This window comes from Schistocerca gregaria, chromosome 9, assembly GCF_023897955.1.
Source record: "Schistocerca gregaria isolate iqSchGreg1 chromosome 9, iqSchGreg1.2, whole genome shotgun sequence".
Lineage (NCBI taxonomy): Eukaryota > Metazoa > Arthropoda > Insecta > Orthoptera > Acrididae > Schistocerca > Schistocerca gregaria.
In genome coordinates this window covers 187,318,942-187,346,239 of record NC_064928.1, presented here as the reverse complement: position 1 = coordinate 187,346,239, position 27,298 = coordinate 187,318,942, and the positions used below count along the sequence as shown (strand labels likewise).

Genomic DNA, 27,298 nt, shown 5'->3' with positions numbered 1-27,298 from the left:
TATTTGTTGCCGCACAGACATTTGCGCATATATGTGCGCACATAGATCCTCGCACTAGAACAGGCCTAAATAAATACCTATCGATATTATGAGCGTCCATGGCAGTGCAAAGATATTGTGCTACATTTCGGACCTGTAGTATTATCTATACCGATTGTGTTTGGATCGACGTGTTTAAAATTCAGACACTGACAAACAAGGTAATAAATGTTTGTGGATTACTGCTCCGTAATTTAACATTAAATGTGAGCTACGAAATCGCACCACAAATAATGTGAATGAATGTTGCAAATAAAATATTAGAAATCTGTCACTGCATGGATGACTTGTTGCTACCGAGCAAGTTAGCGTGCTGAACCCCCAGAGGAGACTGACCTGTCATATGTGTAAAACTTCTGTAAATGCGCCAGCGATTATGACTACATATGGTTGTTTCACTGAAAATGATATCTATATCATCATTGCGGTCCGGTATTGATGGGACAGTAGCTGTTGCTTTAATGTAGCGGAAGCCTCTCACGAAACGAAGCTAATTAAAGAATTTTAAGAGGTCGATGTGTTCGCCAATATAACATCGCATTACTTACGGTTTTATTTTGCTGGTTTTGAATAGCGTCCGAAATGTGTTCTTCATGGGATTACCTGTCGAGATTTTTGTAGGCCATAGAGACAGACACAAAGGAAAAGGGAGAACTGATAAGAATTTGCGGGGCACAGTTGGTTACGTTTATTGATATAAACAAAGTCTGTCTAATCCAGATCTAGTTAACTGAATTGTATTTAGTTTGTCGGTGTCCACCCCGTTTCGAACATGATAGAAGATATGAAATAAAAGCACGTAAAATGCCTCGTTCAACTTTGGATTTTAAAATTAGGTTGTCTTTCAGTCTTGATTTTCGTTAACTTCATTTATGTGGGTGTTCGTTATATGGATTCCAATGTAGGTTTCTACCTTGCAGAATGACTTCAGTTGGTCGGGGCCGTGGAAGAGTGGCTTATACCGCCCCACTGCGACGTCCTGGCCAGCCTGCTAATGCACCAGACTATGTTCAGACTATGAACGCACTAATGTCAGATGTGGACTATGCGGAAAACATGCTGGATTATGTGGAAAAGCAAGTGATTGCAGCATGCTCATCCGTCACTGCAACTGAGTATGTGTACTTTCATTTTGAAGTGAACATGTTTTGTTTATATAACCTTTTTTTTTTCTCCAATTTACGACCTGTTACACAGAATGTGGCTTAATCTACATTTTTACCAAAAGCAAGTGTTGGTGCTATCCCTAACAGAATTCAGTGTTCAAGTTTGAAATCACTTGTTACCATCAGTTCAGTGGTAAGGTGGCACTAAATTGCAAATCTTTGCCCACTCGATCAGCAAGGACAAAAGCATATGTTCAGATTGTAGGCGCTAGTTGGGAAATAGTATTTACAAATTTTGGTTGTCGTCAGAAATTTTTGTTCCTTACATGAAGGATCGGTGTGTCCATTTTGTCTTTTCTTTAGTTTTAATCTTCACACTCTCCTATCCCTTTGCGTTTTAAATTTCTTATTGAACTGGATTAGCACAGATGGTATAAAACTTAATTTAATATAAGAAAATTTTGAATAGTAAAAATGCTTTGTTATGGTGAGATGATACAATTTAATTTATGCACGTGTTGCATATAACTATCACAAATTGTCCTTGCTTTAAACTTTGAAAACACGCAAATCACTGGGTGTTTTGTATGGTCAGATATCTCAGTAATGTATGAACAAAACTAATGAACTAGGTAGAAAGCCCTTAAAATCTTGGATGCTCATATTGCTGAAAATGTGAAATGGTAGAAAGTTTTTTTCAATCGGCCATTTCACCCTGAATATTTTTGACAGTTTTGGGCACATACAAAAAAGTATGTTAACATATTTTACACATTTTTCACAACCCAAAAATTTCATTAATTTTCTTACGCAGTTGGGAATATTGACCATTGCCTCATACTAAATTTGTCAACAATACAATGCAGTTGGAGAGTAATAGGCATATGTATAAATATAACACTACTGAGTAAGAAATTATATACACTTTCCATTTATGGCACAAAAAGGACATATGCAGCACAAAAGGGACAGTGATATTCATAAACATAATACTGTAAGAAGGAATGAGTTGCACAATCCATCACTCAGCCTTATTGCGGCATAGAAGTGAGTGAGATAATGTGTCCCAATCAATTTTGTGACTACTTAGTCAGTGCTATAAGGAATTTGATAGATAATAAAATAAATTTCCAACACAAACTAAAATTTTATCTGCTTCACAACTCATAGTGAAAATATTAGTGTCAAATGATTTAATACATTGACCCATTTGTAAGGTAATCATATGTTTGAAGTTGTTTTATACATGGGAGTTCGGTTCTTTAACGAATCAAGGTTTTACTGCTAACTGAATTATACCATAACATTCCTTGACACCTTTATCTGACACACAGCAGAAGTAGTTGTTGTTTTTCCAAATATAGATTAAAATTGTTCCCCGTAGCCATAGAGCAATTCTTAAACAGAAATAAGTGGTTGGGATATATGTTTTGTCTGTTTTGAAAAGTTTTTTTATGTCTGATTTACTTTGTAGACCTCATAAATTTTATAGGAAAGACCCATGGCTTATGTTGTGGGGGCTTTGATGTCTTGACAGAACTTTTCCTCCTCAGATAAGCTAATGCTGATGGTGTCCTAGAAGCTTTTGTGAATGTACGCAGTACCAGTAATGCCTTTATTCTGCTTTCTTTTTTCTGGGCCTAGGGAACGAAATGAGGCATCGGTATATTAGGGCCTACTTATATTATGATGCCATATGACATGAAGATAGTATGCATGAATGACTTGTTTCCAGTTGTAGGCATCATTGCAATGTTTTGCTTGTCAGTATGTCTGGTTCTTGTATATGGTACAGTGGGTATTTGATTTTTGTGATTGGTTCACATTGGTTTTTGTGTAATGCTACTTAAAATTTGTTTATAGTTATTGTCATTGCAGAGTCTGTTGGTAGCGGAGTTTGACATGCCAGTGTCCCTGGTTTGGGAAAAGAGAAAAATGTTAGCTTCCACATTTCAGATGACACTTGTCTCTCTGATAAGTCTCTGTAGTGACAGAAACAATTGATGGGATGTGATTTAGAGGTCTTAATGTAGTAACCTAACTGTGTCCCCTACTATGACTAGGGATGGGTTGTTGGCGTGATAAAGTGTGGCGGTCAGTTAGAAAGGGTATGTGGTTTGACTGGTTGAAATTTGGTTTGTATATAATTTTAGATTTGTGTTGTTTACTTTGCTTAAGGCGGAGTGTACATTTTGTCTATATTGAGGAGTGTGTCATTAAAAAGTGAAAGACTGATGTTATTTTGGTAGGGAGATTTGTAGAGATGTAATTAGTAGTAGGGAAAACTTGGAAGTGGAAGAGTTGTAGTAGAAATTCACAAGTCTTGTTTTGATAATTTTATATGTCATCTGTGCTAAGCCTACAGTTGGGTTATTGTGCATTTGTTTTGGGTAAGGCTAAGGGGACGTGGTATTAAAAGCTATTGAGAAAAGGGGTGCTGTCGCTTTATCAGATATTACTAAGGAAAATAACAGAGGAAGAGATTTGACCTGGTGGCTCAGTGGTAGTATCAGACTAGTCTGGTCTGGGGTTAAGACCCTCTCACGTCTGGCAATGTTTGTTTACATGAAAAATGCCAAGATAGACCATGGTTTGGAGTCTGTGTTAAACCAGAGGTCCTCCAAAAACTGGCTGGGTGTGCCAGTTCAAGGTTGGAGGAAGGTGATAACCACCAACTCCAATAGGGCCGTAAATGGAAAAAGTATACTTAAGTGTGACCGGCTTTTGAGTTGTGTGTTACAGTAGTTAACTGTTTTTGCAATGAATGATGGGAAATGAGCACGATTAATGACGTCTGGTGATTAGACGTGGCTGCGTTATTAAATGTATTGTGCAGAATGTTGTGGTGTCACTGCCAGACACCACACTTGCTAGGTGGTAGCCTTTAAATTGGCCGTGGTCCGTTAGTATACGTCGGACCTGCGTGTCGCCACTATCGGTGATTGCGGACCGAGCACCGCCACATGGCGCGTCTAGTCTAGACTCCCTAGCACTCGCCCCAGTTGTACAGCCGACTTTGCTATAGGTGGTTCACTGTCTACATACGCTCTCATTTGCCAAGATGACAGTTTAGCATAGCCTTCAGCTACGTCATTGGCTACTACCTTGCAAGGTTCCATATTCAGTTACTATAATCTGAACAGATAAAATTGTGAATCATGTATCGTCAAGAGCGACGTTCATCATTAATGCATTAAAATTAAGTATGAAACTAATTACATCCGCTTTCTGAATTCTAATTCCTTGTCATGTTCCAGACTTCGTGTCATTAGAGTTCTTCCCTCCTCACGCCAGCCTGCGTGAGCTAAAAAGCGTGCATTTCAGCCTCCTCTAGTAATACAATGTTGGCTCTTCTGCTAACACAATAGTTGTCATATAGAACAAAATATTCTGTAAATTTAAACTGTGGTCTAAGACTTCTGCATAACAACCACCTCAAAAATACCCCAAAAGTTTTCAAAACAATCATTGTATATGCTACTGATCAGTCTGTCACCACATACAGTTTTCCTCCAGTCACATTCATTGGCTTAACCAACTCGCAACTAAACTGTAACATTTCAGCCTTGCCTAGACCTTCAACTACATTACAGATTGGTCCATCACTACAACCAGTTTTCCTGCAGGCACATTAATTGACATCGCCATCTCACAACCAAAGTATTACATTGTGACATGAGACAGTGTCCCAAGAAGTCCTCCAAGAAACATATGATTGAAGAAATATGTATGAAAACCATTAACCAACTTTATAATCCGTAATAGGCAGATCTATAACCATCAGTCTCTCAATATGTGTGTCGAAAACAAAAGTAACAAATTTGTATGTTCTGCTGAAACAATTAGATTCAGCAGCTCCCATTGCCTACTGTATATTATCACTCAGTTGGCCTACAAAAATTACTGACCAGCTGCAGCATCCAGCGGGGGTTAATGGTAACGTCCGATTCCACCCATCTGCTTTGACCAGTGACGTCACCAATACGGAGGAAAATGACCCTTCACAACAACTCCCACATCGCGACTATGACGTCATTACGTAAGCATGACAACAAACACAAAAACAGATAAAAAACTGTCAAACACATATTCCTCCAAAAATATAATGAAACTAATGGGACAAGCATGGGAAGTTGGGGGTTTTTTGGATGGGAACAAACTAAAGATGAACACATGCCACTAAACCAAACAACAAAAATGATAAAACAAAACTACCACAACCTTCCCAAAATCAACTAAAAACTATATCCACAGCTACACAACAGAATAAACCACAACCAAATAAAATTTGACTTACACATCTGAAATTTGTGCAAAAGGTTCAAAAATACATGCTAATTTACTGTAGTCATAAAATAGTTAATTCGCAAAATCAAGATTTCTTTAAATTTTAAAATCTAACGTATTCACCTTTTGAAAGAAGTATGTAGTTAACTGTACACAATTTGTTAATATCTGTGCTAAATTTCATGGTGGTGTTCCAATGGGAACATATGAAGATAAACTTTTTTTTACTGCAATTTGCTTTGCAAACTGCATCACAACTTCTGCAGGTGGTTCATAAAACCTAATTTTCAATGAAGTTATTGTATCCGAACTAAGCAGACTTCAGTTTATGATTTTAACAATGAAATAAAACAACATAAATAGTATAAAGGATACTATGTCTTTTTCGTTTTATATAACTTTGAATTTGGTTTTTTGTTTTTGCAACACAACAGAAAATAAGTACTACCAATATGTAACAGTAAAATAAAAACATTCACTTTTACTGACATAATAACACACCTCAGTGAAGATCAGTTGTTGAAACTAATTTAACAAAGCACTGGCGGAGGAAAACGGAGGAGGTTCCTGGAATGCGGTGCATGTGATGCGCGTGTCAGGTACACATATAGCAGCTGTTCTGAAATGGAAGTAGTGGTGTTGCATACAGACTGAAATAAATGTTGCTACAGTCTGAGAACTCCAGCATGAATCATCACTGTACTACAGTACTGGGTTTGTAAGGTGGTATTTAAGAAAAATTGTACTTTCTCTACTCTTCATAATCAATCTTTTAATAAAAGTTAAATGAATCAATTTTACTTTTTTATATCTCTTATAAGTTTCATCTTTTTGATGCCTGTAATTTCTTTCATTTGCTTCTTAAAAAGAAAACAAACTATGAATAAAAAGTGGTCAAAATTTTGTTGTAATCCCTTAAAGAAAAGCTCGCTCCGTGTGAGTAAGGATCTCAGAAATGTAACTTCTTCGATGATCGATCTGATCTTTGGTATTGAAGAAGGCATGGAAATCTCAAGTGGACTGAAAATTATTTAAAGAAAGAAAACCTGAACTACTGTTAATGGAAAGCAAAGACTCTTATGGAAAGATGCATTTAAGTTGTAGCAACTTGCATTTGTTGAATGCCTCTTTTGAGTTCATTGTAGAATCCCCAGTAGTTAAAAAAAAAAAAAAAAAAGTATCAGCTCCAAGAAACATTGTGAAGGTAAAGCCAAAAAAATTACAGCAGAATATGTGAAACATGCTTTTAGACAGAATCTGGTGATAATCAGGAAATATGTGGCTTTGATGATCCACAAATGGAAATGATTGATTAGTTTAAAAACCATTTCACACTTCTGATAGAAACTAAGAAAGTTGCCATGCACTCACATAGAGAGTTTGGAGTAAGCAACTACATGACAAGAAAAACAAAAAATTTAGTGGAAGGGAAAGGCAAACTCTACTCGTGATCTGCAGCTTGGACTGTCTTTGTCTGCCAAAACTGTTCGCTTAGTGAAAATTTTGTGATCATCATATTAGCAGGCAAATGCCTGAGAAAAAGGATTACATTTCTGTGGGAAAAGATAGTGATGGCCTATATGTGTTCCAAAAAGATTAATTTTTGGGAATATAAGAGAAATGTATAAACTTTTCAAATCAAATAACCCACAAGTCCAAATTAGATTCTCAAAACTTGTTGAATTAAAGCCAAAAAATTGTATTATACCTGGAACAAGTGACACACACACACTGCTTACATTTGTGCAGCTCATCAAAATGCGAAACTGATAGCTGGCACAAACTTCAGCAAGGTCACCATATCAGAATATGGAAGCACACTTCCCACATAAAAACATTGAGTGTTCAAAATTATGTGCAACCCACCAGATACGTGGTGCTTCACAAATGAATGTGACTACTGCCCCAATGCCAAGCATTTTTAAAGACGCCCTCATTCCTGCACTTTAGGAGGAAATTATAGAAAACATGTCTTACAAACAGTGGACCGCTGTTGGTTGCTACATGTTTCAAACTGTAACCAAACCAACCGATATATTTGTGCAGGATTTTTTTTTCACAGCTAATTCCTTGTTTGCAAAACAGCAATCTGCTTTTTTCTGAAAAGAAAACTTCACTAATGCAGAATGAATCTATTGTTGTACATGATTTTGCTGAAAATTATTCTTTTGTGCCTCAAGATGGAGCCCAAGGATTCCATTGGCGTAATTCCATGGCCACAATGCATCCATTTGTTGTTTATAATAAGACAAAAAGTGGAAATAATGAAAAAAATATTCCCACCTACAAAGGGTTTGTTTTATATAAGATAGTTTACACACAACACAGTACACATACATATGTTTTAAAAAAGTTAATAAAGCTTGATTAAAAAAAAAATTGCTTCAGTGATGGTTCATAGCAGAATACAATTTCGCTAACTTGTCATCATGCTGAAGATTTTGGAGGCACTGAGGCAGAATGACATTCTTACACTGCTTCACGTGGAAAGGTGTGTGTGCTGGTGTTGGCAGCACAGTAAAAAGGTTTGCAACCAAAGCTAGTCTGCAAAATCCTATCAATAATGAAATATTAACACTCTTCCAATTGTGTGGGTGGAGTAGTCATGCAATCAATCAAATTTTCTGTTTGTCAAACAATGAGAAAGGATATTGGCAGAAAGGTTTTATGAAGCCATAGCAGTCAGGGGGACTGAGAAATGTCATGCGTTTATTCCATTGAGCAAAGACAAGGTTCAAGCAAAAGTTGTTTCTGATTTTGAAGACTGTGACGTTCATAAAATTCAGGTGGGTTCTGTTGCATATGACGTGCCATCTGAACAGATTACATGTAGAGGATTTGTCGCTTGTGCTTATGACAACATATGGTGGATGGGTTGTGTGCTGTCAAAAGATGAAAAAGAAGCAGAAGTAAATAATTTACTTATGCTTCTTGTGGGCCAGCTCTTTCTTTTTCACACCCAAGAAGACCAGATGAATTGATTGTTCCAAAGAACTTCATAATCTGTAAAGTACACCCTATAATTTCCACTGGAATAATGTACAGACTATCAGATGAAGATATGCTAAAAGTCTCACAGATTATTCCAGAATGAAATTTTTGCTCTGCAGCGGAGTGTGCGGTGATATGAAACGTCCTGGCAAATTAAAACTGTGTGTCACATCGAGACTCAAACTTGGGACCTTTCTCTTTCGCAGGCAAGTGCTCTACCATCTGAGCTACCCAATCACAACTTAGGACCCGCCCTCCCAGCATTAATTCCGCCAGTACCTCCTCTCCTATCTTCCAAACTTCATCTGCCACGAAGTTTCATATCAGCGCATACTCCACTGCAGAGTGAAAATTTCATTCTGGAAACAGGGATGTTAGATGTGGTTTGGTAGCTCAGATGTTAGAACACTTGCCCGCGAAAGGCAAAGGTCCCCAGTTTGAGTCTCGGTCTGGCACACAGTTTTAATCCACGTGGAAGTTTCACAGATTATATTGCAAAAGAATGTGTTGTTATATCTGTAATCTGTCTGTCACTATTGTTTTAGAGGATTAGATAATGTCATATAATGGAATAATGCAATATATAATCTTAGTCTAATAAGATAGTAATTGGATCATTATAAGGTTTTTCTTATTGAAGATGAATACAAAATTTCTCACCGAAAGTCATTGAAACAACTCGCTGTTAAACAGTTACTGCTACATCAATGTATAATTACTAATATTAATTAATAGGAATGTATTTGTAAAATACAGGTACAGTTAAGTAAATTATTTGTAGTCTTTCTTGAGCTTGTAGTGTTTTGTTGCATGTTCAAATATTTTCATAATTAACCTGGGAAGACCAATACAGACAGTAAATTCTAATAATGTAATATATTGTCATTAAATGAAAAATAACAATCATTCAACTGCCTTATATGGTTTTGCCATGTAAGGTTTCCATTACAACTTAGTAATAAGTGTTCAGCCCTACCAACTATGTGCTGGATTCTATGCTTACCAGTACAATAAAATTCATTTTAATGTTCTCACTGGAATACAAACATTTACAAGTAGTGTATATGTAACACACACACTCTTTTTTTCCCAAAAGAAAAAAATTCCAGTTTTGAGATTCTAAGAAGTTAAAAAAGATTGGTTTTGGAAATTTCAACTCTTTTATGAATATAGCAACATAGTGTATATTTTTTAAACCTTATAAGAAACTGAATAAATTGGTACAAATTACAAGCCTTCAATTCAAGAAGTTTTGGAGATAAGCCATTTTCAGGTTCCAAAAAGTGATAAAAATTGCAATACTTTTGAAACTTCAAAAATTAGTATCTCAAACAAATGCCCCCCCCCCCAAAAAAAATCTTCATGTAAACAACTCCTCTTGTTGATATACAAAAATATATCAAAATTTGTGATGTGAAGAACCAGACTATTAGTTGATTTTCACATGGACTGACCCATGCACCATTTATAACAATAAAACACAGTGCACACACAAGCTTCTGTCAAGAAGCAAAATGTCTCAAAGCCTGAGCAGCACTTCATAACAACAAAATGCTTTCGATGCGGGGCCTTGTTTCGATGAGCATGAGATCACACTTGTTTACATTTCCAACAGGTCATGGGAAAATATTGCAAATGGTGGTTTAAGGAATGGTACTTTCAAAGTAAATTTCCTTTTATGCAAGATGAATTAAGTTACATGTGAGAATGCACGATCAATTTCTTAAATCACAGAGCATTATACTCGCATTCAAAACTTAACACTAAGGAACAGTCACTTGGAAAAATTTCAGGTCCAGAAGGGCAGCCATTTATGCCATTATTTAAAATGTTACTGGAACATTTCTGTTTGATGTATCTCAGTTTTTTGTATATGACAATTTATCCAATAACGATGGAAAAAGGTATAATTATCCTAAAAAGAAAAAACAAAGAAAAGTTCTTAAGGCATTTCACACGTAATTGGCTTTTCTAAGGAAAAGTCGAAGTGCTCAACAGAAAGTGTATTCAGTCAGGTGGCCCATGTTCCGTGCAGAGCAATGAAATTTACGATTATGCTTGTCAGAAATATTCAACTGCTGCAATTTAAGCTGTGTTCTTAGGTTCCTGATTAACCACACCCTAAAAAAAAGGCAAAATTTTTTTTGATGGCCAACATTATATATGAAAGCTGAGCTTTTCTTGCAGCTATACTGTATGTACATATGTACATTAATTTAAACCATTAACTTTTCCTATTGATGTGTTCACACTTCTCAACAATGATGTTGCTATTGGCTGAATGCATCACATGTCCTGTGGTCTGAATATATACAGTAATTTTCTGGCAAGATGTGACGTGAGCTGTGATTGGCTGACAAAAGTGCATCACAGTCTCAATTTCAGTTCTTTGGAAGCTATCATGCTGTGTTTGGTGGAATTCATGTTTATACTTTTGTAATATGAAAATATGAAGTGTGAATGTTTTTGCAGATCAAAGATCTTCCCAAAATGTGTTGTCTTTCTCTGGGTCAACTTTCCTAAAGTTCCGAGAAGTTCCGTGGCCTTGTATAAAACCTGACCACTCAAAGGAATGATAAGTTTCACAACTCCAAGGGAGTGTATATCTACATCTATTCTCCGCTAGCCACCAAGCAGTGTGTGGCGGAGGGCACTATTAGTGCCAAAGTCGTAATTTCCCCCCTCCCCCCCTCTCCCCCACCCACCTGTTCCACTCACAGATCACAGATCGCGTGAGGGAAAAACGACTCTCTGAATGCCTCAATACGAGTCCTTTGAATGGTGATCATTGCACAATTTGAAAGTTGGTGCTACTAATATATGCTCTACATCCTCTGCGAAGATCGAATTATGGAATTTAGTGAGCAGCCCCTTCCGTTTAGTGCGTCGTCTATCTGCAAGTGTGTCCCACTTCAAACTTTCTATGAGATTTGTAATGCTCTCATGATGGCTAAATGTACCAGTCATGAATCTTGCCACTCTTCTTTGGACCTTTCAATCTCTTGAATCACACCCAAGTGGTAAGGGTCCCATGTAGACGAACAATACTCTAAGACTGGACGAACTAAAGTATTGTAAGCAATTTTCTTTATTGAAGGGCTGCAGCACTTCAGGATTCTACCAATAAACCGCAATCTAGAGTTCGCCTTACCCATTACTTGTGTAATCTGATTGTTCCATTTGAGATCATTTTGAATAGTCTTACTCATATAGCTGACGGATTTTACTGCTTTACTGCTTCTAAAGACTGGGCATTTATTTTGTACTCGTACATTAATGGGGATTTTTGCTTTGTTATATGCAGTAGGTTACACTTACTAATACTGTCACTTAACACAGAAAAATTTTCCCAATTTTTCCTAGCTAAAAATACGCTTTTTCTCCAGTGAAAATACACTACAAACCCTTGGAGAAAAAGTGTATTTTTAGCTAGTAAAAATTGGGAAAATTTTTTTCCTGTCCACGTATACATCCTGTGTGAAACTAGTAGTGCAGAGGCCCAGACCTCAGTCCTGTTCCAAACTCCTCTCTCACGTTGTTCGTTGTACTCATCATTGTTTGGTTCCTGATATTGCTACATCTAGGCTCTTGATTTGGTTCACTCTCCAGACTTGTCATTCTGCCATGTTGTGTTCGTTATCCATACATTGTTGTTGTCTTTCAGTGGTTCTCGGCAACTCACCGTCAACACCATTGGCCGGACAGCCAGTGTCTCCTAGTCGTGTCCGATTCCAGTACTATAGTTTAGTTGTAAACTGAGTGGACAAAACCTTTGAAAGACATGATGTAACAGCACTGTGTACACGTCCTCCAACTGCTTTGTGACACACACACATGCAAGCAGCACACCCACGTGAATACGCAAGTTGTAATTCGATTGTTGACACATACAGAACATCTTACTGTGTGCCAGTGGGTGTGAAACTAACAAGTTGCGTGTCAGTAGCCAAAGTTGCCACAGTGCTTGGAGGATATTGACTAGATGCCGTGGAATCAGCTTCGAGGTTTCTCAGCTTTCGTGAAATGAAGTTCGCTTGTTGAATTGGGATTAAACACTTTCACCACTGCATGGTCTGTACGAGGACTGACTGGGATGCATCCATTGCCACCAAGTCTTTGTTTTTTGTGGAACCTGAAACTATCAAAGGCAAGTTTGGCAAAGTGATCTTTCTGAGTAAGATGCAGTTGGATTCCTGTTGATCGAAACTACTTCTCCCACCCCGTCTGTGACCCTTTGTGCCTGTGGCCATCTTGGTGACATCCTGTTGTCCATTAGTCCTCACCAGTCCCCAGATATGGTTCGTGGTGTCATTTTTCATAGGGCCCTCAGCCTGCAAACTGATGAACTCCGGGCCATTCTGGAACATGGGTTGTTCACTTTGTTCAGCATGTGCAGAAAAGCCGAAAGGACAATCACATTGTTACTGGCACATTTATTCTGACATTTGAGGAGGTCACCCTCTTGGAGTAAGTCAAAGTTATTGTTTTTTAGGTATGATGTGAAGCCGTACATCCAGCTACCCATGAGGTGCTTTTGAAGCCGTACATCCAGCTACCCATGAGATGCTTTTGGTGTTTGTGTTTTTTCCTGTGCAGCGAATCCTGTATGTGATGAGTGTAGACACCTACCTCATGAGGGGAGCACCTGTGTTCCACGACCATGTACATTAGTTTTCATGACCATCACTCTCCATAGTCACCAGATTGCTCAGTTTATAAGAAGAAAAAGGAGATACAGAAATATGACAGTCTTCACCCTGTGTCTAAGGCATCTAACTTTGCCTGTGTCATGTCCTTCTCCTTGCTCCTTAACCCAGTCCCGTTCCTTTTTCCTTTTCCCATCCCCTGTGATTCCTGGGTCCTACCTTCTGGGTGTTGCTCTCTATACCCAGCTGGAGAAGTGCCACTGTCCAGCATCTTGCAGACTCAAAGCCTCCTGCCACAAGTTGGCTTCAGGACCCACATTCTGTGTACCCCAAGGTTGCTTCCTCTCTCTCCACTGATTCTCTCAATCCCTTCTCGCCTCACGAAGACCATGTTACCCTGCTGGCCGTTTCATTTCACTGGTCATGTTTACACCCTCTTTGTCAGGTTGTATTGATGAAGTCGTGCTGCTGACATTGCTATCCCCTACTTGAAGGCCCCTTTCGCTGCTGGCCAGTCCTGTGTTGGAGCACGGCTATTGCCACAGTTATCTGTAATGGCTGTCGAGTCTTGCAATGCCTTAAGCAGCACCTGTCCCTTACTGATCTTGTTACCTTTAAACAACTTTGTGCCCATGGATGTTACTTAATGAAACAGAGCAAGCAGGTTGGTTGGGAGCACTTCATCTGCACCCTAGGTTCTTCTGTCACTTCGCACGGGTGTGGAATATGCCTTGCACCCTTCAAGATTGCCAGCTGCCATCTTCCATTGTAGGCCTTCCCATCTTGGGTGGCCTTTGTACAGAGATCTGTTAGTTCCCACAGAACACAGCCCATTTTGTGATGACTTGGTGTCAGGTTCCTTCCGGCCTTTGTCTTCCTCCAGAAACAGTGGGCTTAAGCATCCCATTAATGTACTACCCCTTGTCAGGTGGAATCTTACGGTGAACCTTCTACTGTGTGAGAACTCCTTCTGGCCCTGTCCTCTTCCCACGAGTCAGACTCTGTCCTTGATTGCATCCATAACCAGTTGATTCAGCATCTCAAACCTCAACAAAGGCAGTATTTCCACTGGGTGTTCAACTGGATTTGGCTCCAAGGTGTTTTTCCCTCACAGCGGAGGGACAGTATTGTGGTTCCTGTCCTTAAGCCCATTAAGGATCCGTCGCCTATCTGTAGCTACTGACCATTCAGCCTGACTGTTGTCCCCTTAAAGTTATTTGAACAAATGGTTGCTTGTTGGCTCTGTTGGGTCCTCGAATCTTTGGTCCATTTGTCTCCTTACCAGTGCCACTTTTGGGAGGGACGGTCTCTGTTCGATCATCTACTTCGGTTGGAAACCACAGTCGGGTGGGTCTTTCCTTAGAGCCGCCATCTTGATGCTATTTTCTTCTATCTCTGTAAATCCTATGACAGGATTTGGCATCCTCACATCCTACTTACACCCTATGAATGGGATTTTTTGGGCCCTCTAAATTTTTCACTCGCTGCTTCCTGTCCCACTGGTCATTCCAAGTTCGGGTTGCCACCTTGCTCAGCTCACCACGGACCCAGTAGAATGATGTTCCACAGGGTTCCGTATAAAGTGCCTTCTTTTCCTCATACATGTTAATGGACTGGTGGAATCTGTCAAACCACTGGTCACTCCTGCTCTGTATGTGTGTGATTTCTGTATCTAATCCAGTTCCCAGTCGGTGGACTCTGTGGAGCTACCCCAGGCATGTTTCTGTGGGGGTCTTTCTCATGGTTATCAGTTCTATGCCGTAAATCACTGGTGGTTATTTCTGTTGCCATTCTATGGTCCACCATGATTTGGAGCTCTACCTTGCCACCCAAAACTTACTTAGTTGCCTCATATCTGCCTTCTGAAGATTGGCTGTTTCCATAAACTCAATGTCCTTCACTTCCTTGCCGACACCTCTTGGGCCACAGATCGTTTGACTCTTCTCTGTCTTTATAGGACCTTAGTTCTGTCCCATCTGGAATATCGTTGTCAAGTTTATGGCTCGGCTGCCTCTTCCACACTGCTCCTCTTGGACCCGGTCAACCATTGTGGTATCTGGCCCCTAGTGTCCTTTGCAGTAGCCCTGTTGATAGTCTTCTGGTAGAGCCCTGCAGTGTGAGTCTTTATCGCACTTGAGATAAACATGAATAAAAGTGGATGACTGCATAATAGAAACACTTGAAATAACACTTTGTAACATTGTTTTATTGCAGCCAAGCTACCCCATATAATATTGAACTTAATATCTCCAAAATTTGAGTAGCATGCTTGTAAATCAATCCGAACAGACCCTGGGAGGCCCAACGGTACCAGCCGGCCACTGTATCATCCTCAGCTCAAAGGTGTCACATGTGGTCAACACACCGCTCACCTGGCAGTATGTCAGTTTACGCGACTGGAGCCGCTATGTCTCAGTCAAGTAGCCTCAGTTTGCCTCATAAGGCTGAGCGCACCCCGCTTGCCAACAGCACTCGGCAGACCGGGTGGTCGCCCATCCAAGTGCTAGCCCAGCTCGACAGCACTTAACTTTGGTGATCTGACGGGAACTGGTGTTACCACTGTGGCAAGGTTGTTGGCATGCTTGTAAATACTTATACAAAAATAATACTTTCTTCTCCATGAATGGAGGAGAAGTAGGGTAACCAGAAAGAAAAGCTATAGCCTAATCGTAAAGAAAGAGTTTGGTGACTGAAGCTAAGGCATCTGGGTACCTCTATTGTGTTCTGTCAGCTACTCTGAGAATGTTATGTTATAGAAGCGTACTGTGTTCATCCATGTGGGTTTTGACAATTCCATTATCATATTGTCATTGAATGTGCCTTCCAGTATCTGAGTAAACTTATAGGCTCCTCAAAGTTTTTGTGGCTTTCCACTTGGTATTGAAATTATTTTGGCCAAAAAGAGCCAGAGTGAGTTTTTGGTTTTTCCCTGCACTTTTACTAGAAAAAAATCATTGAGTGATGCAGAAATCTGAATCTTCCTTAATGTCTCGGACTCTTGTCCATCTTACTCAGATACGTTTTAACTCAGTAGTAAGTCTGTATTTATATCTGAGCTATTGTCATGGACTGACAAGTCTGATTCTGATAAATAATCAGTTGTCTGTTTCACCAGTTTCCTTTCTTGGCATTTATGTAGTGAAAGCTAGCATATGTTGTTTTGTTTCTATAACACACAACTTTCATTGTCACATCTTTCCTTCTCACTAACAAGCTTTTCTTTTCCCATGGGTTCATCTTTTATTAGTTATTTATTGGTTGTCAATGTTAGGAGTACAGATTTAATTACTTTGACCAACATTTCGTAATAACCTTCATTTTAGCCATTGGGATTATATCTTTAGGTCCCAGATCATAATAAAGTTCCTCCAAAACTGCTGGCTCAGTCACATTACTTCCAGCATCAAGACCTTCAAATTCAATTACTACTCCATCTTCGTTGCATTTGTCTTCTTGTAGCTCCTTGTCAGTAACTTCTTATAGCAGAAAGTCAGCTTCTGTGAAGATTTTGCTGTCTGTTGATTTGAAACCTTGGTCCCAGCTTTTTCAGATGCAATTTTGAAAGTTGCTGCAGTGCTGTGAATCTCAAAGGTCTGACCTGGGTTAGAAACATCCCATGAATCATCATTAGCAGCAGCACAATAACCCGTGAATGCACAAAAAAAAGACAATCTAATGATTGTGTATTGTGGCTGCTGTGTGCTGGCAATGTGAATAGATGGACATGTTTAGACTTTGCCAAAGTAACTACAGCCTACAGTCTTCTACTCGAAACATGTTGTTGAGAACGGGTAAGATTAGGTGCGCTTCACAAAATATTTCAACCATTTGATGAACATTGGGGCATTCATATACCCATTATGTGAGGGTGCCATGTCACATACTGTTGGACCACCTGGAAGCAATTGGCAGTTCTGTCTTTCTATTGCATAGTTAAAATAAGGTGGAATGTAATGTCCATGTGCATCCATACCCATCTTCAGATGCAACAGTTTGGCCACTTTCCTTTTTCCTTTGGGAATAACATTCAAAGAAAGTTTGTTCGGGTCTGTCTGGATACCAGTTTCATCCATATTTGCACTACAAATATTGCAGAAATGGGAAGTGCTATTGATGTGTGGACTTCACAGAATGGATTAATAGTCAGGGGCTCATATTAGCCAATAAACAGATTCTAATAATACTTAAAAAGTTTATTTTGTGGAAACATACATTTTTAAAATGGAACAATGGCTATTGACTTTAAAAAACTAAAAGTGGGGTAAATTAGAATGTCACTGGTGTTTATTGCAGGATTCTAGTGTGAGTAGTTTACAAGATACCACATTTTGGAATTTTTCTGCACAGACACTTCTTAGTGCCATTCGGCCTGCATAATTGATAGGTACAATGTTATGTTTGCTTACATGTGCTTGTGTGTTCCTCGAGTGCATTGCAGCTTGCTAATCAGTGTGTGACAGTCCAAGCATTAGGTTGTGAGTGGATGATGGGATTTACCAACACAGAAAAATCCAACATGTTCATGGTATATTATATGGAGAGTTCTTGTGTGGTGTATGTGGCAAGGCATCCCAATAGATGGCAATTATTTATCAACCTCTTCAACCAAGTGGTAGTGTAACACCTAGACAACATAACAAAAGGAAACACATGTCTATAGGAGAGAGGGAAATTAATGTTATTGCTACTGATGAACATTGGGGTTGATCCGGACTTTAGCTCCCATGCAATCGCACAAGGAAGTGGCATGAGTCAGGCAAGTGTCCTACGCATCCTCCATCAACATAGGCTCCATCCCTATCACATCTCTCTTTTATCGAGAGCTACGTGGAAACGGTTATGAGAATTGTGTTAACTTCTGTACATGGGCATTAAGACAGGATACTCCAGATGGTATCATGTAGCTTGTTTAGTGATGAAGCCGCATGTACCAATCGTGGGCAGGTAAGCTCATGAAACATGCGCTATTGGTCTGTTAACAACCTCCATTGGCGTAGTCAGGTGGAACATTAGTGTCCAAGAAATTTAATTATGTGGTGTGGGATACTGAACCATGAGCTCATAGACCTGTTTCTCATAGATGGGAACACTGAACGCATACAAGTACAGGGTGTATACGACCCAGGACAACCGGGAAAACCCGGGAATTTTTCATTGTTTTAGCTTTCAGTTAAATTTTTGTAATTTTGACTGCAGAATTGATTCTCTAGCAAAGAATGTTACTGTATCCTGCTACTTGAGAATGATACAGCAGCAATAAAATTTAAACGAGAGGGAAAAAAATAAAACTTTAGTGGCAAAGGAAATGTGCAATTTACAACAACAAAAAATCGTGCACGCACAAGCATCTGCAAATAGCAAAAATATGTCGAAGGCTGTAGGGCGCATGCTCTAATTCTTCGTAACAATAAACTGCTTGCTATGAGCATGATGTCACAACTGTTCACATTAGGTTTGGTTGACCAATTGCCAGCGGTCTGTTGCACATGCGCATTTGACTTCCGTATAAGCAGTACCTTCTCCCAATACTTGAAGTTTGGCTTTTATCTTATCGGTAGTAGCAGCAAGCAGCCAGATGCAAACGAGAAAAAAATTTCTCGCGCGCCCTAGCTGCCAGATTGACGCTTGCACAGAGTTGTAGTGGGGAGAGGGTTAATCTCCACGTAGCCCGAGTTTACGTTAAGTGATTTCGCTGCTTCTCTTCGTGTACAGCTCCCACGTCAAATGAAAACAAAACGGATTTCTGTGGCCGGGAGCAATCAAGTGAATCAAAATACATTCGTATAATTACGGAGGGGAAAAATATATTATTAATTTCAGTTTTCTGATTTTATTTTATTTCCAAGTTAGTTGCAGTCAAGCATTAATCGCCTTGCAGAATAGTGAAGTTGTTTTTGCAAGTTTACCAAAGAAATTTGGCTTTATTAATCTTTCCGCCGAGGCAATCGTGTTTCATTCTACAGTATGGGCTAGTTCCAACTGTTCCCTGAATTTCAAGTGCACGGTATCATCTTCTGCCATATATGGCATTATGACATAATAAAGAACCAAAAGTGAGATCGTAGAGTACTGGTACTCCAAGAAAATGTTCATCCCAAAAACCACACTGAAAAAGCTTAATATCAGATGGGACCTACTTCATTGTGAATCTGGAAAAAGCCAATTTGCACTTCAAGTCGAATTATGCATGTTAGTATGGTTTACGAAATTCCTATGTCTTTGGAGTATCCTCTGATGCCCTGTCTCTTTTATGGTGTAACGTAAGCTCTCTTAGTGATTTATACACACGAACATACTGGCTGCCTACACCACTGCAGTTGCACACGCACAATAATGGTTGGTTGGTAGTTTCGGGGAAGGAGACCAGACAGCGAGGTCATTGGTCTCATCGGATTAGGGAAGGACGGGGAAAGAAGTCGGCCAAGCCCTTTGAAAGGAACCATCCTGGCATTTGCCTGGAGAGATTTAGGGAAATCACGGAAAACCTAAATCAGGATGGCCGGACGCGGGATTGAACCATCGTCCTCCCGAATGTGAGTCCAATGTCTAACCACTCCGCCACCTCGCTCGGTCATGCACGCACAATAATGCCTGTTTTCTGGCACTCTCTGGCAACTGGTAAATCGAACCCATTTCTGACAGATAGTATTGCGAACGGTGGTTAGAAAAGCGTTACTTTCAAAGTAATTTTTTTTTTTACGCAAAATGAATTATGTTACGTGTGAGAAAGTGCGATGGATATCTAAATCACAGAGCGTTCGAAACTGAACAGTTTGAGGACCAGCCACTTACAAGAATTTTGAGCCGAGACATTTATGTCATAATTTTAAATTTACTAGCACATTTGTGTGATGTGTCTTAAAGTATAACACACACAAAAAAGATCAATATTACGTGTGAAAGCTTAGCTTCTGTTGTAGCGTGTTAATCTTAGAGACTAATATTATATGTGAAAGCTTAGCTTTCTTTGTAGATATACGGTACTGTGTACATTAATGTAACCATTAACTTTTATGTGTTCGCGCTATGCAACCAGTGAGCTTGCTATTGGCTGACTATAACACGTGTCCTATGTTCTGAATAGCTGCTTTCATCGGCTGACGAGATCTCGTGCCTTGGGATATGACTCGCTTACGAAAGGACATCACAGCCTCAGTTTCAACGCTCCAGAAACTAATGCGCTGTGTTTGGTGCAATTTGAATTTATACTTTCATAATACGAAAATATGCAGCATATATGTTGCTGCAAATCAAAGGTCTTTCCAAAACTTCTCTCCTTTTTTTTTTTTATTAAAAGTCTCCAAAACTTCTTTGCCCTGTCTTTTCTTTTTTTTCCGGGAAGTTCTACGCGATTATATAAAACGTTAACCATTCGAAGGATTGATAAGTTTTATAGTTCCAAGGGAAAATCTACGGAAGACCTACTGTCACTTAGCACATAAAAAGTGTATTTTCGCCCGGGAGAAAGCATATTTTTAAATGGGATATCCGGGAGAAATCCGGGAATTTTTTTTCCTTGTCCCCGTATACACCCTGGAGTATCACAGCCCCTTAACAGACCATCTTCCATCTACGCTAGAAGACATTCCTCTGCAGAGTAGGAGGAATGTGTGGTACCAATGTCATGGCTGTCCAACCCACAGTGCATGAAGTACTACAGCATGGCTCCATTAATTGTTTCCTAATCGTTGGATTAGACGCAGAGGACCTGCACCTTGGTCGGACTGGTCTTGGGATATGATGCCTGTAGACTTTTTTGTGAGGAGAGCTGAAAGACATTGTCTACAAGAACATACCAACTGCACCTAATGAAATGCAATGAAATATTACCGCAGCGTGCTCAGACGTCTCCAATGAAAGGCTAGCAAGTATGCAGCAGTCATTCCGTACCAGACCGGAAGCATTTATTGGCGCTGCTGGTGGTCATTTTGAACAGAACCTGTGATAGTTATCTGGCCAGATTCCACATAACTAGTGTACGCACTTGTGGCGTTCTTTAGTGTGTGCTACTACAGATTTTGTAAAAGTTCCAGTGTGGAAACTTTTCAAAATATGATATCTGGTGAACAAATTGCACTAGAATCCTGCTACAAACATTACTGACATTCTAGCTTACCCTACTTTTAGTTTGTTAATGTCAATAGGCATTGTTCCATTTAAGAAAGCGTATGTTTGGACATAAATACACTTTCTAAGTGTTATTAAAATGTGATGATTGTTACGAATATGTGACTATTAATTCATTCTGTGAAAACCACACTTTGATAGCATTTTCCATTTTCAAAATATTTGCAGTGCAAGTTTTAGGTGTTCACCTTATGTATTTGGTTGTATGTTTTCAAGGTAGAACCCCAAAATATCACAGTACTGATTAAAGTGAACAGTATTAAAACCCTTGGCACTAGCAATGCTGGTTTTTCATGGAACTCACAGATGCAGCCTATCCCTCTTCGTAAATTCATGGTTAAACTTTGTACCAGCATGTTAAGATTGAACACAAAATTAGTAATTATTTTGTTTTCTCTACAAATTTACTTAAAAAAAAAGCCTTAGATTTCAGAGTGAGACTAAAGATATCTACAGTTCAGAGCAATTCAGTGACTCACCAGTGCCTTCTCTTGATCTGTGTAAAGCTTGCTCAAAATCCTCCCAGGTTTGAAGCCTACCTCTTCCTTCAATTGGCCCTTTAGTGTACTCTTGTGAAAGCCAATTTGAATGGCTGCCTTACAAATAGGAGTTTGCTGCAATTAATTTGTGCAGTTCATTGAGCTCTAAATTCTGTTTCTCTATTTTTAGAATCCAGACCATAAAATAAAACAGAAATGTATAAAAAATTAAAATTAATATAATATAAAAAAACTGAATTGAAATAATTACGAATTTTAAATAAAAAGTTAAAATTTCTCCGCAACTTAAAACTTTGTGGGTAGGTGTTTACTACTGGTTACCTGTTAAAAGAGAATAAGTTGCACAAAACACATTCTAAGTGTAAATGTTAATAAAAATGACAGTTTTGGTTTGGGTGGGGCAAATTGCTGGAATTTAAGAGCTGGGGCATTTATCCCAAAACACCTGTAGGGATTTGCCCTATTTTGCCATTTTCTGAAAAATAAGCCATGTTGATTTTGGGGATCAAGTGGAACAATGAGAGTTCCACACACAAGTGAAGCTTGAATGCGGCATGTAATTTTTTGTTTCTTCTTTAGCAATTCTGCATTGTACAGTGTTCAAATAATACATATGAGAAGTTACATACAAGTAATAAAAAACAAACTTACCTCATTTTCTCATCTCTGGAGTGACATGTTGAGTGATGAACTTTCATGGTCAGCTCCTGAATCAGTGGTGGTCACTGCAAAAACTAGGTGCACATTTTTACCCCACGCTTGGCTTCACTTCCACCTACTCCACACTGAATCACAGATTATTGTGTTCCATAAGTCTCACAATGAAGAAGAGACTTCAGGGATGAGGAGCAAGTCAAATTATACATTGACTGTTCTGTAAGTATAGCGACAACCAGTTAAGACGTGTGTGTGTTTGTGTGTGTGTGTGTGTGTGTGTGTGTGTGTGAAGCGATTTCCATAATCATAAACTTGAGTAAATCAACACTCGTCGTAATTGGCACTTACAATACTTACAGAAGTATATCTGCATATGTACTCCCTAAACTATTATACAGTTCATGGAGGAGAGTACATTGTACTACTATTAGTCATTCTGTTTCGTGTTCCACTAATGTCTGTAGTTAGGGAAAAATGACTATCTTTATGCTTCCATAGGAGCCCTTATTCTTCTTATCTTGTCTTCTTGCTACTACTACTACTACTACTACTTCTACTACTAACAACAACAACAACATCAACAACAACAACAATAATAATAACAATAATTTTCTTTCCTGTTCCACTCGCAAATAAAGTGAGAAAGAACAACTGTTTATGTGTCTGAGTACGAGCCATAATTTCTCATATCTTATCTATGTGAACCTTGTGCGAAATGTATGCTGATGCCAGTAGAATCGTTTTACAGTCAGCTTCAAATTCCTGTTCTCTACATTTTCTCAGTTGTGTTTTCAAAAAGAATATTGCCTTTCCTACAGTGATTCCCATTTGACTTCCTGAAGCATCTGTGTAAGACTTGTGTGTTGTTCGAATCTACTGGTAACAAATTTAGAAGACTGCCTCTGAAGTGCTTCGATGTCTTTCTTTAATCTGACCTGGTACAGATCCCAAAGACTCCAGCAGTACTCAAAAATAGGTCACACCAATATCTTGTATGTGGGCTTCTTTACAGATGAACAACACTTTCCCAAAATTCTCCCAATAAATTGAAGTCAACCATTCGCCTGTCCTACCACAGTCCTCATAAGCCAATTCTGTTTCGTATTGCTTTGCAGTGTTACATCCAGATATTTAAACAACATGACTGTGTTAAGCAGGACATTACTACCACTGCATCAGAACATTATGGGTTTGTTTTTCCCACTCATCCACATTAACTTACATTTTTCTACATTTTGAGTTAGCTGTCATTCATCTTGTTCATCTTGTATACTCCTACGGTCACTCAACTTCAACACATTACTGTACACCACAGTATCATCAGCAAACAACTACAAATTGTTGCCCACCATGTCTGCCAGATCACTGTGTGTGTAGAAAATAATAGCAGTCCTATCACACTTTCCTGGTGTTCTTGTTGATACCCTTGTCTCAGATGAACACTTGTAGTTGAGGACAACATACTGAGTTCTAATACTTAAGAAGTCTTTGAACCACTCACATGTCTGGGAACCTACTCTACATACTCGTACCTCTGTTAACAGTCAGCACTGGGGTACCATGTCAAATGCTTGCCAGACATCTAGAAATAATGAGTTTGCCTCTGCCCTCCATCCATAGTCAATTCATGGATATAAGCTTCTTGGTGTCAAGAAAATTTAGTATATTCGAGCTGAGAATATGTTAAAGGATTCTGCAGCAAACTGATGTTAGGAATATTGACCTGTAATTTTGCAGTTCCATTCTTTTATCCTTCTTATATACCAGAGTTGCCTGCGCTTTTTTTCCAATTACTTGGGACTTAGCAGCAGATGAGATATTCACGATTAATGTGAGCTAAGTAAGGGGCCAATGCTGTAGAGTACTATTCGTAAAACTGGATTGGGATTTCATTCAAACCTGGTGACTTATGTGTTTTAAACTCTTTCAGTTGTTTCTCTAAGCCAGGAATGCTTATTACTGTGGCGTCAACATGAGAGTCTGTTCAGTGGTCAAACGATGCGCTGTTTGTATGATTCTCCAGTGTACACGATATCTCAAACATGGAATTTAGAACTCAGGGTTTCATTCTGCTATCTTCAGTTGCCACACCAGATTTGTCAATGACTGACTGACTGGAGGTGTAAGACCTCCTTAATTATTTTACATAGGACCAGAATTTTCTCGTGTTCTCGGCCAGATCGTTCAGTCAGGTATGACATGTGTTGTATGCTTTGTGCATAGACCTTAGACATGACACTCTACTAATCTTTGCCTTTAGTCATTTGCAGATTCTCTTTTGAACCGAGAGTGCAAAACCTTTTGCTTCCTCAGCATTTTCCGAATTTCTGTATTAAACCATGGTACCCACCATTTTATGTCCTTAATCCTCTTACCAGGCACACAGTTCTCCATACCATGACTTATAGTCTGTTTAAATTTTGCCTATAATTCGTGTGTCTCTATTTTACTGAAACTAAATGATATCAGTTCACTGTCCAAGTGAAATGCTGACAACTGCTTCTCTGCTCTTTCTAGCAGAAACACTCCTAGCCTTCTTCACTGATTTAAACTTTCAGAACAATAGTTCTATAAGCACATAACTAATCCCCGCCTCTATACTGACACTGTTTATGAAGTCCGGCGTATTTGTAGCTACAATATTTAAGATATTTCCATGTGAACTGGCTGCTCAAGACACATTTTCAAAAAACGTGTTCATAAGTAGTTCCCAATACTGTCTCTTGTGTCCACCCCACCACCTACAGTGAATCCATCTATCTCCCAGTCTATATTCACTATGTTATCGCCTTTAATTGGTTCTGCATGATCTAGGTACTTATGTTCTACTGACCATAGACTTTCTGTTAATGACTCTACAGCTATCACAGCAGAGCTGGGTGGTCAGTAAAATTATCCAACAGTTAATTCGGTTTCCCTAGCCTGTTATATGAGGGTAATTCCAAAAGTAAGGTCTCCTATTTTTTATAAGCACATAGACCTGTTTATTTCTACAATGGGGCTCATCCAAGATCATCTTGTAGACAATTATTTAAAGAATTAGGGATATTGCCAGTAGCTTCACAATATATATACAGCCTAATGAAATTTGTTGTTAGTAACCCAGATCACTTCAGAATTAATAGCACAGTCCACAGCTACAATACTAGGAGACAGGGTGACCTTCACTACCGTTCATTGAATTTGACATTGGCACAAAAGGGGGTGAATTATACTGCCACAAAGATTTTTGATCACTTGCCAACAAGTCTGACAGACAATCAATCGGCATTCAAAAGTAAGTTAAGGGAATTCCTGAATGACAACTCCTTCTACTCCATAGATGAATTTTTAGACATAGGCTAAAGAAATACAGTAAGTATTAACAATTGTACCGTACATAAGACTAACAAAGATTATTTGGGATAAATGAATCTTTTGTACTTTGACATGTTCCACATCATTACGAAAGAATCGTGTTCATGATCCATGGAACAAGTAATATAACTAACTAACAAACTAACTAATGGTTTACATCAGTTTACAGCTTGAACATTTAGCTACTTTTCGACATAATCACCATTTCTGTTTATGCATTTTTGCAGATTCTGTGGCAGTTATTGTATGCCCATGTCATACTAGCTCCCCACCATGCTGTTCAGAAAGTTATGAACCTCATCTTTCACCTTGTTGTCGGAGCTGAATCGCTGGGACCACAGTTAATGCTGACAGGTACTGTAAGACTCTGAAAAAAACTCAAACGGACAATTCAGAACCAGAGAAGAGGAATGTTGAGCAAGGACATACACATTCTCCATGACAATGCTCATTGCAAACGATTGCTTTCCTGCAACATTTTCAGTGGAACATAATCGCCCACCCACCCTCTAGTCCTGACTTGGCACCCAGTTCCGTAGGTTAAAAGAACATTTGGCCGGAAAGCGATTCATCTCCGACAGCGAGGTGAAAGAAGAGGTTCATAACTTTCTGAACAGCATGGCGGCAAGCTGGTATGACATGGGCATACAAAAACTGCCACAGTGTCGACAGAAATGCATTGACAGAAATGGTGATTATGTTGAAAAATAGCTAAATTTTCAAGCTGTAAACTGTGTAAACCATTGTAGAAATAAACAGGTCTATGTCCTTATAAAAATATAAGAGACCTTACTTTTAGGATTACCCTCGTATGTGGCCGTATAACTTCACTGCCGTGCTCAACTTTGACCTAAATATGTTTGTCAACTGCCATGAATGCTCCACATCCTGTGTAAATTTCTCAGAGCGTTCTACTTCTGGGTTCAACCAGCTCTCAGTCTCAAGCCTAATATGAGGGTGAGAACTTTCTTGGAGGGCAGTAAATTTGGGAACTTTATTAAGAATACTTAGACAATTTACTGCTAAAATTATTACAGTTAAAGTGTGTGTACTCTGAATGTGGCCGGACTTTACTTCCTGGGTATCGACTGGCGAGCACTTATCAGAGTACCTCAGACTACGCCTAAATACCGACATGTGCACTCCACAAGTACTCTGTTACCCAAGTAGCTCCTTCCTTTGTGTAGTGCGCCGCTGACCTATCAAAGGAAGTCTTACAAATCCCTACCCGATAATGCAGGTCTAGAAATCTGGAGCCAATACTGTCACTAGCCAAGACTGTCACAGAGTTGCCAACCTCTTGGCAGAGACCCTCCACTTGGCTCCAAACCAAAGGACCCTGATCAACTCTGGGAGCAATGTTGCAAATTGCATGTTCTGATTGTGCGCAAGGCCAGCATCCTTCACCACCACTACCCCCGCTGCCACGCCACCACCACCACCACCACCACCACCACCACCACCACCAGCCACCTGTATGAACTGAGGATAGCCACACAATCCATGTGACAGTGTCATCAATACCAACGTAAGCCCCAACTTGCAGACAACTGCACCCTGTGCGCTTGAGAGCTGCCTCCACATCTCA

General features: G+C 39.3%; 1 protein-coding gene across 2 annotated transcripts in view; it reads left to right on the top strand.

Moving 5' to 3' along the window:
• Positions 1–145: 145 nt before the first annotated feature.
• Positions 146–27,298, top strand: part of LOC126291908 (uncharacterized) — a 61,367-nt gene continuing 34,214 nt past the window's right edge. The window contains exons 1-2 of one of the 2 annotated variants that reach the window (XM_049985641.1): positions 146–200; positions 960–1,154. In XM_049985641.1, coding sequence (XP_049841598.1) covers positions 961–1,154 — 194 coding nt within the window. In that variant the 5' untranslated portion in view covers positions 146–200; position 960. Of the gene's footprint in view, positions 201–298; positions 876–959; positions 1,155–27,298 lie in introns of those variants that run through there. The other variant, XM_049985640.1, reaches the window with a different exon arrangement.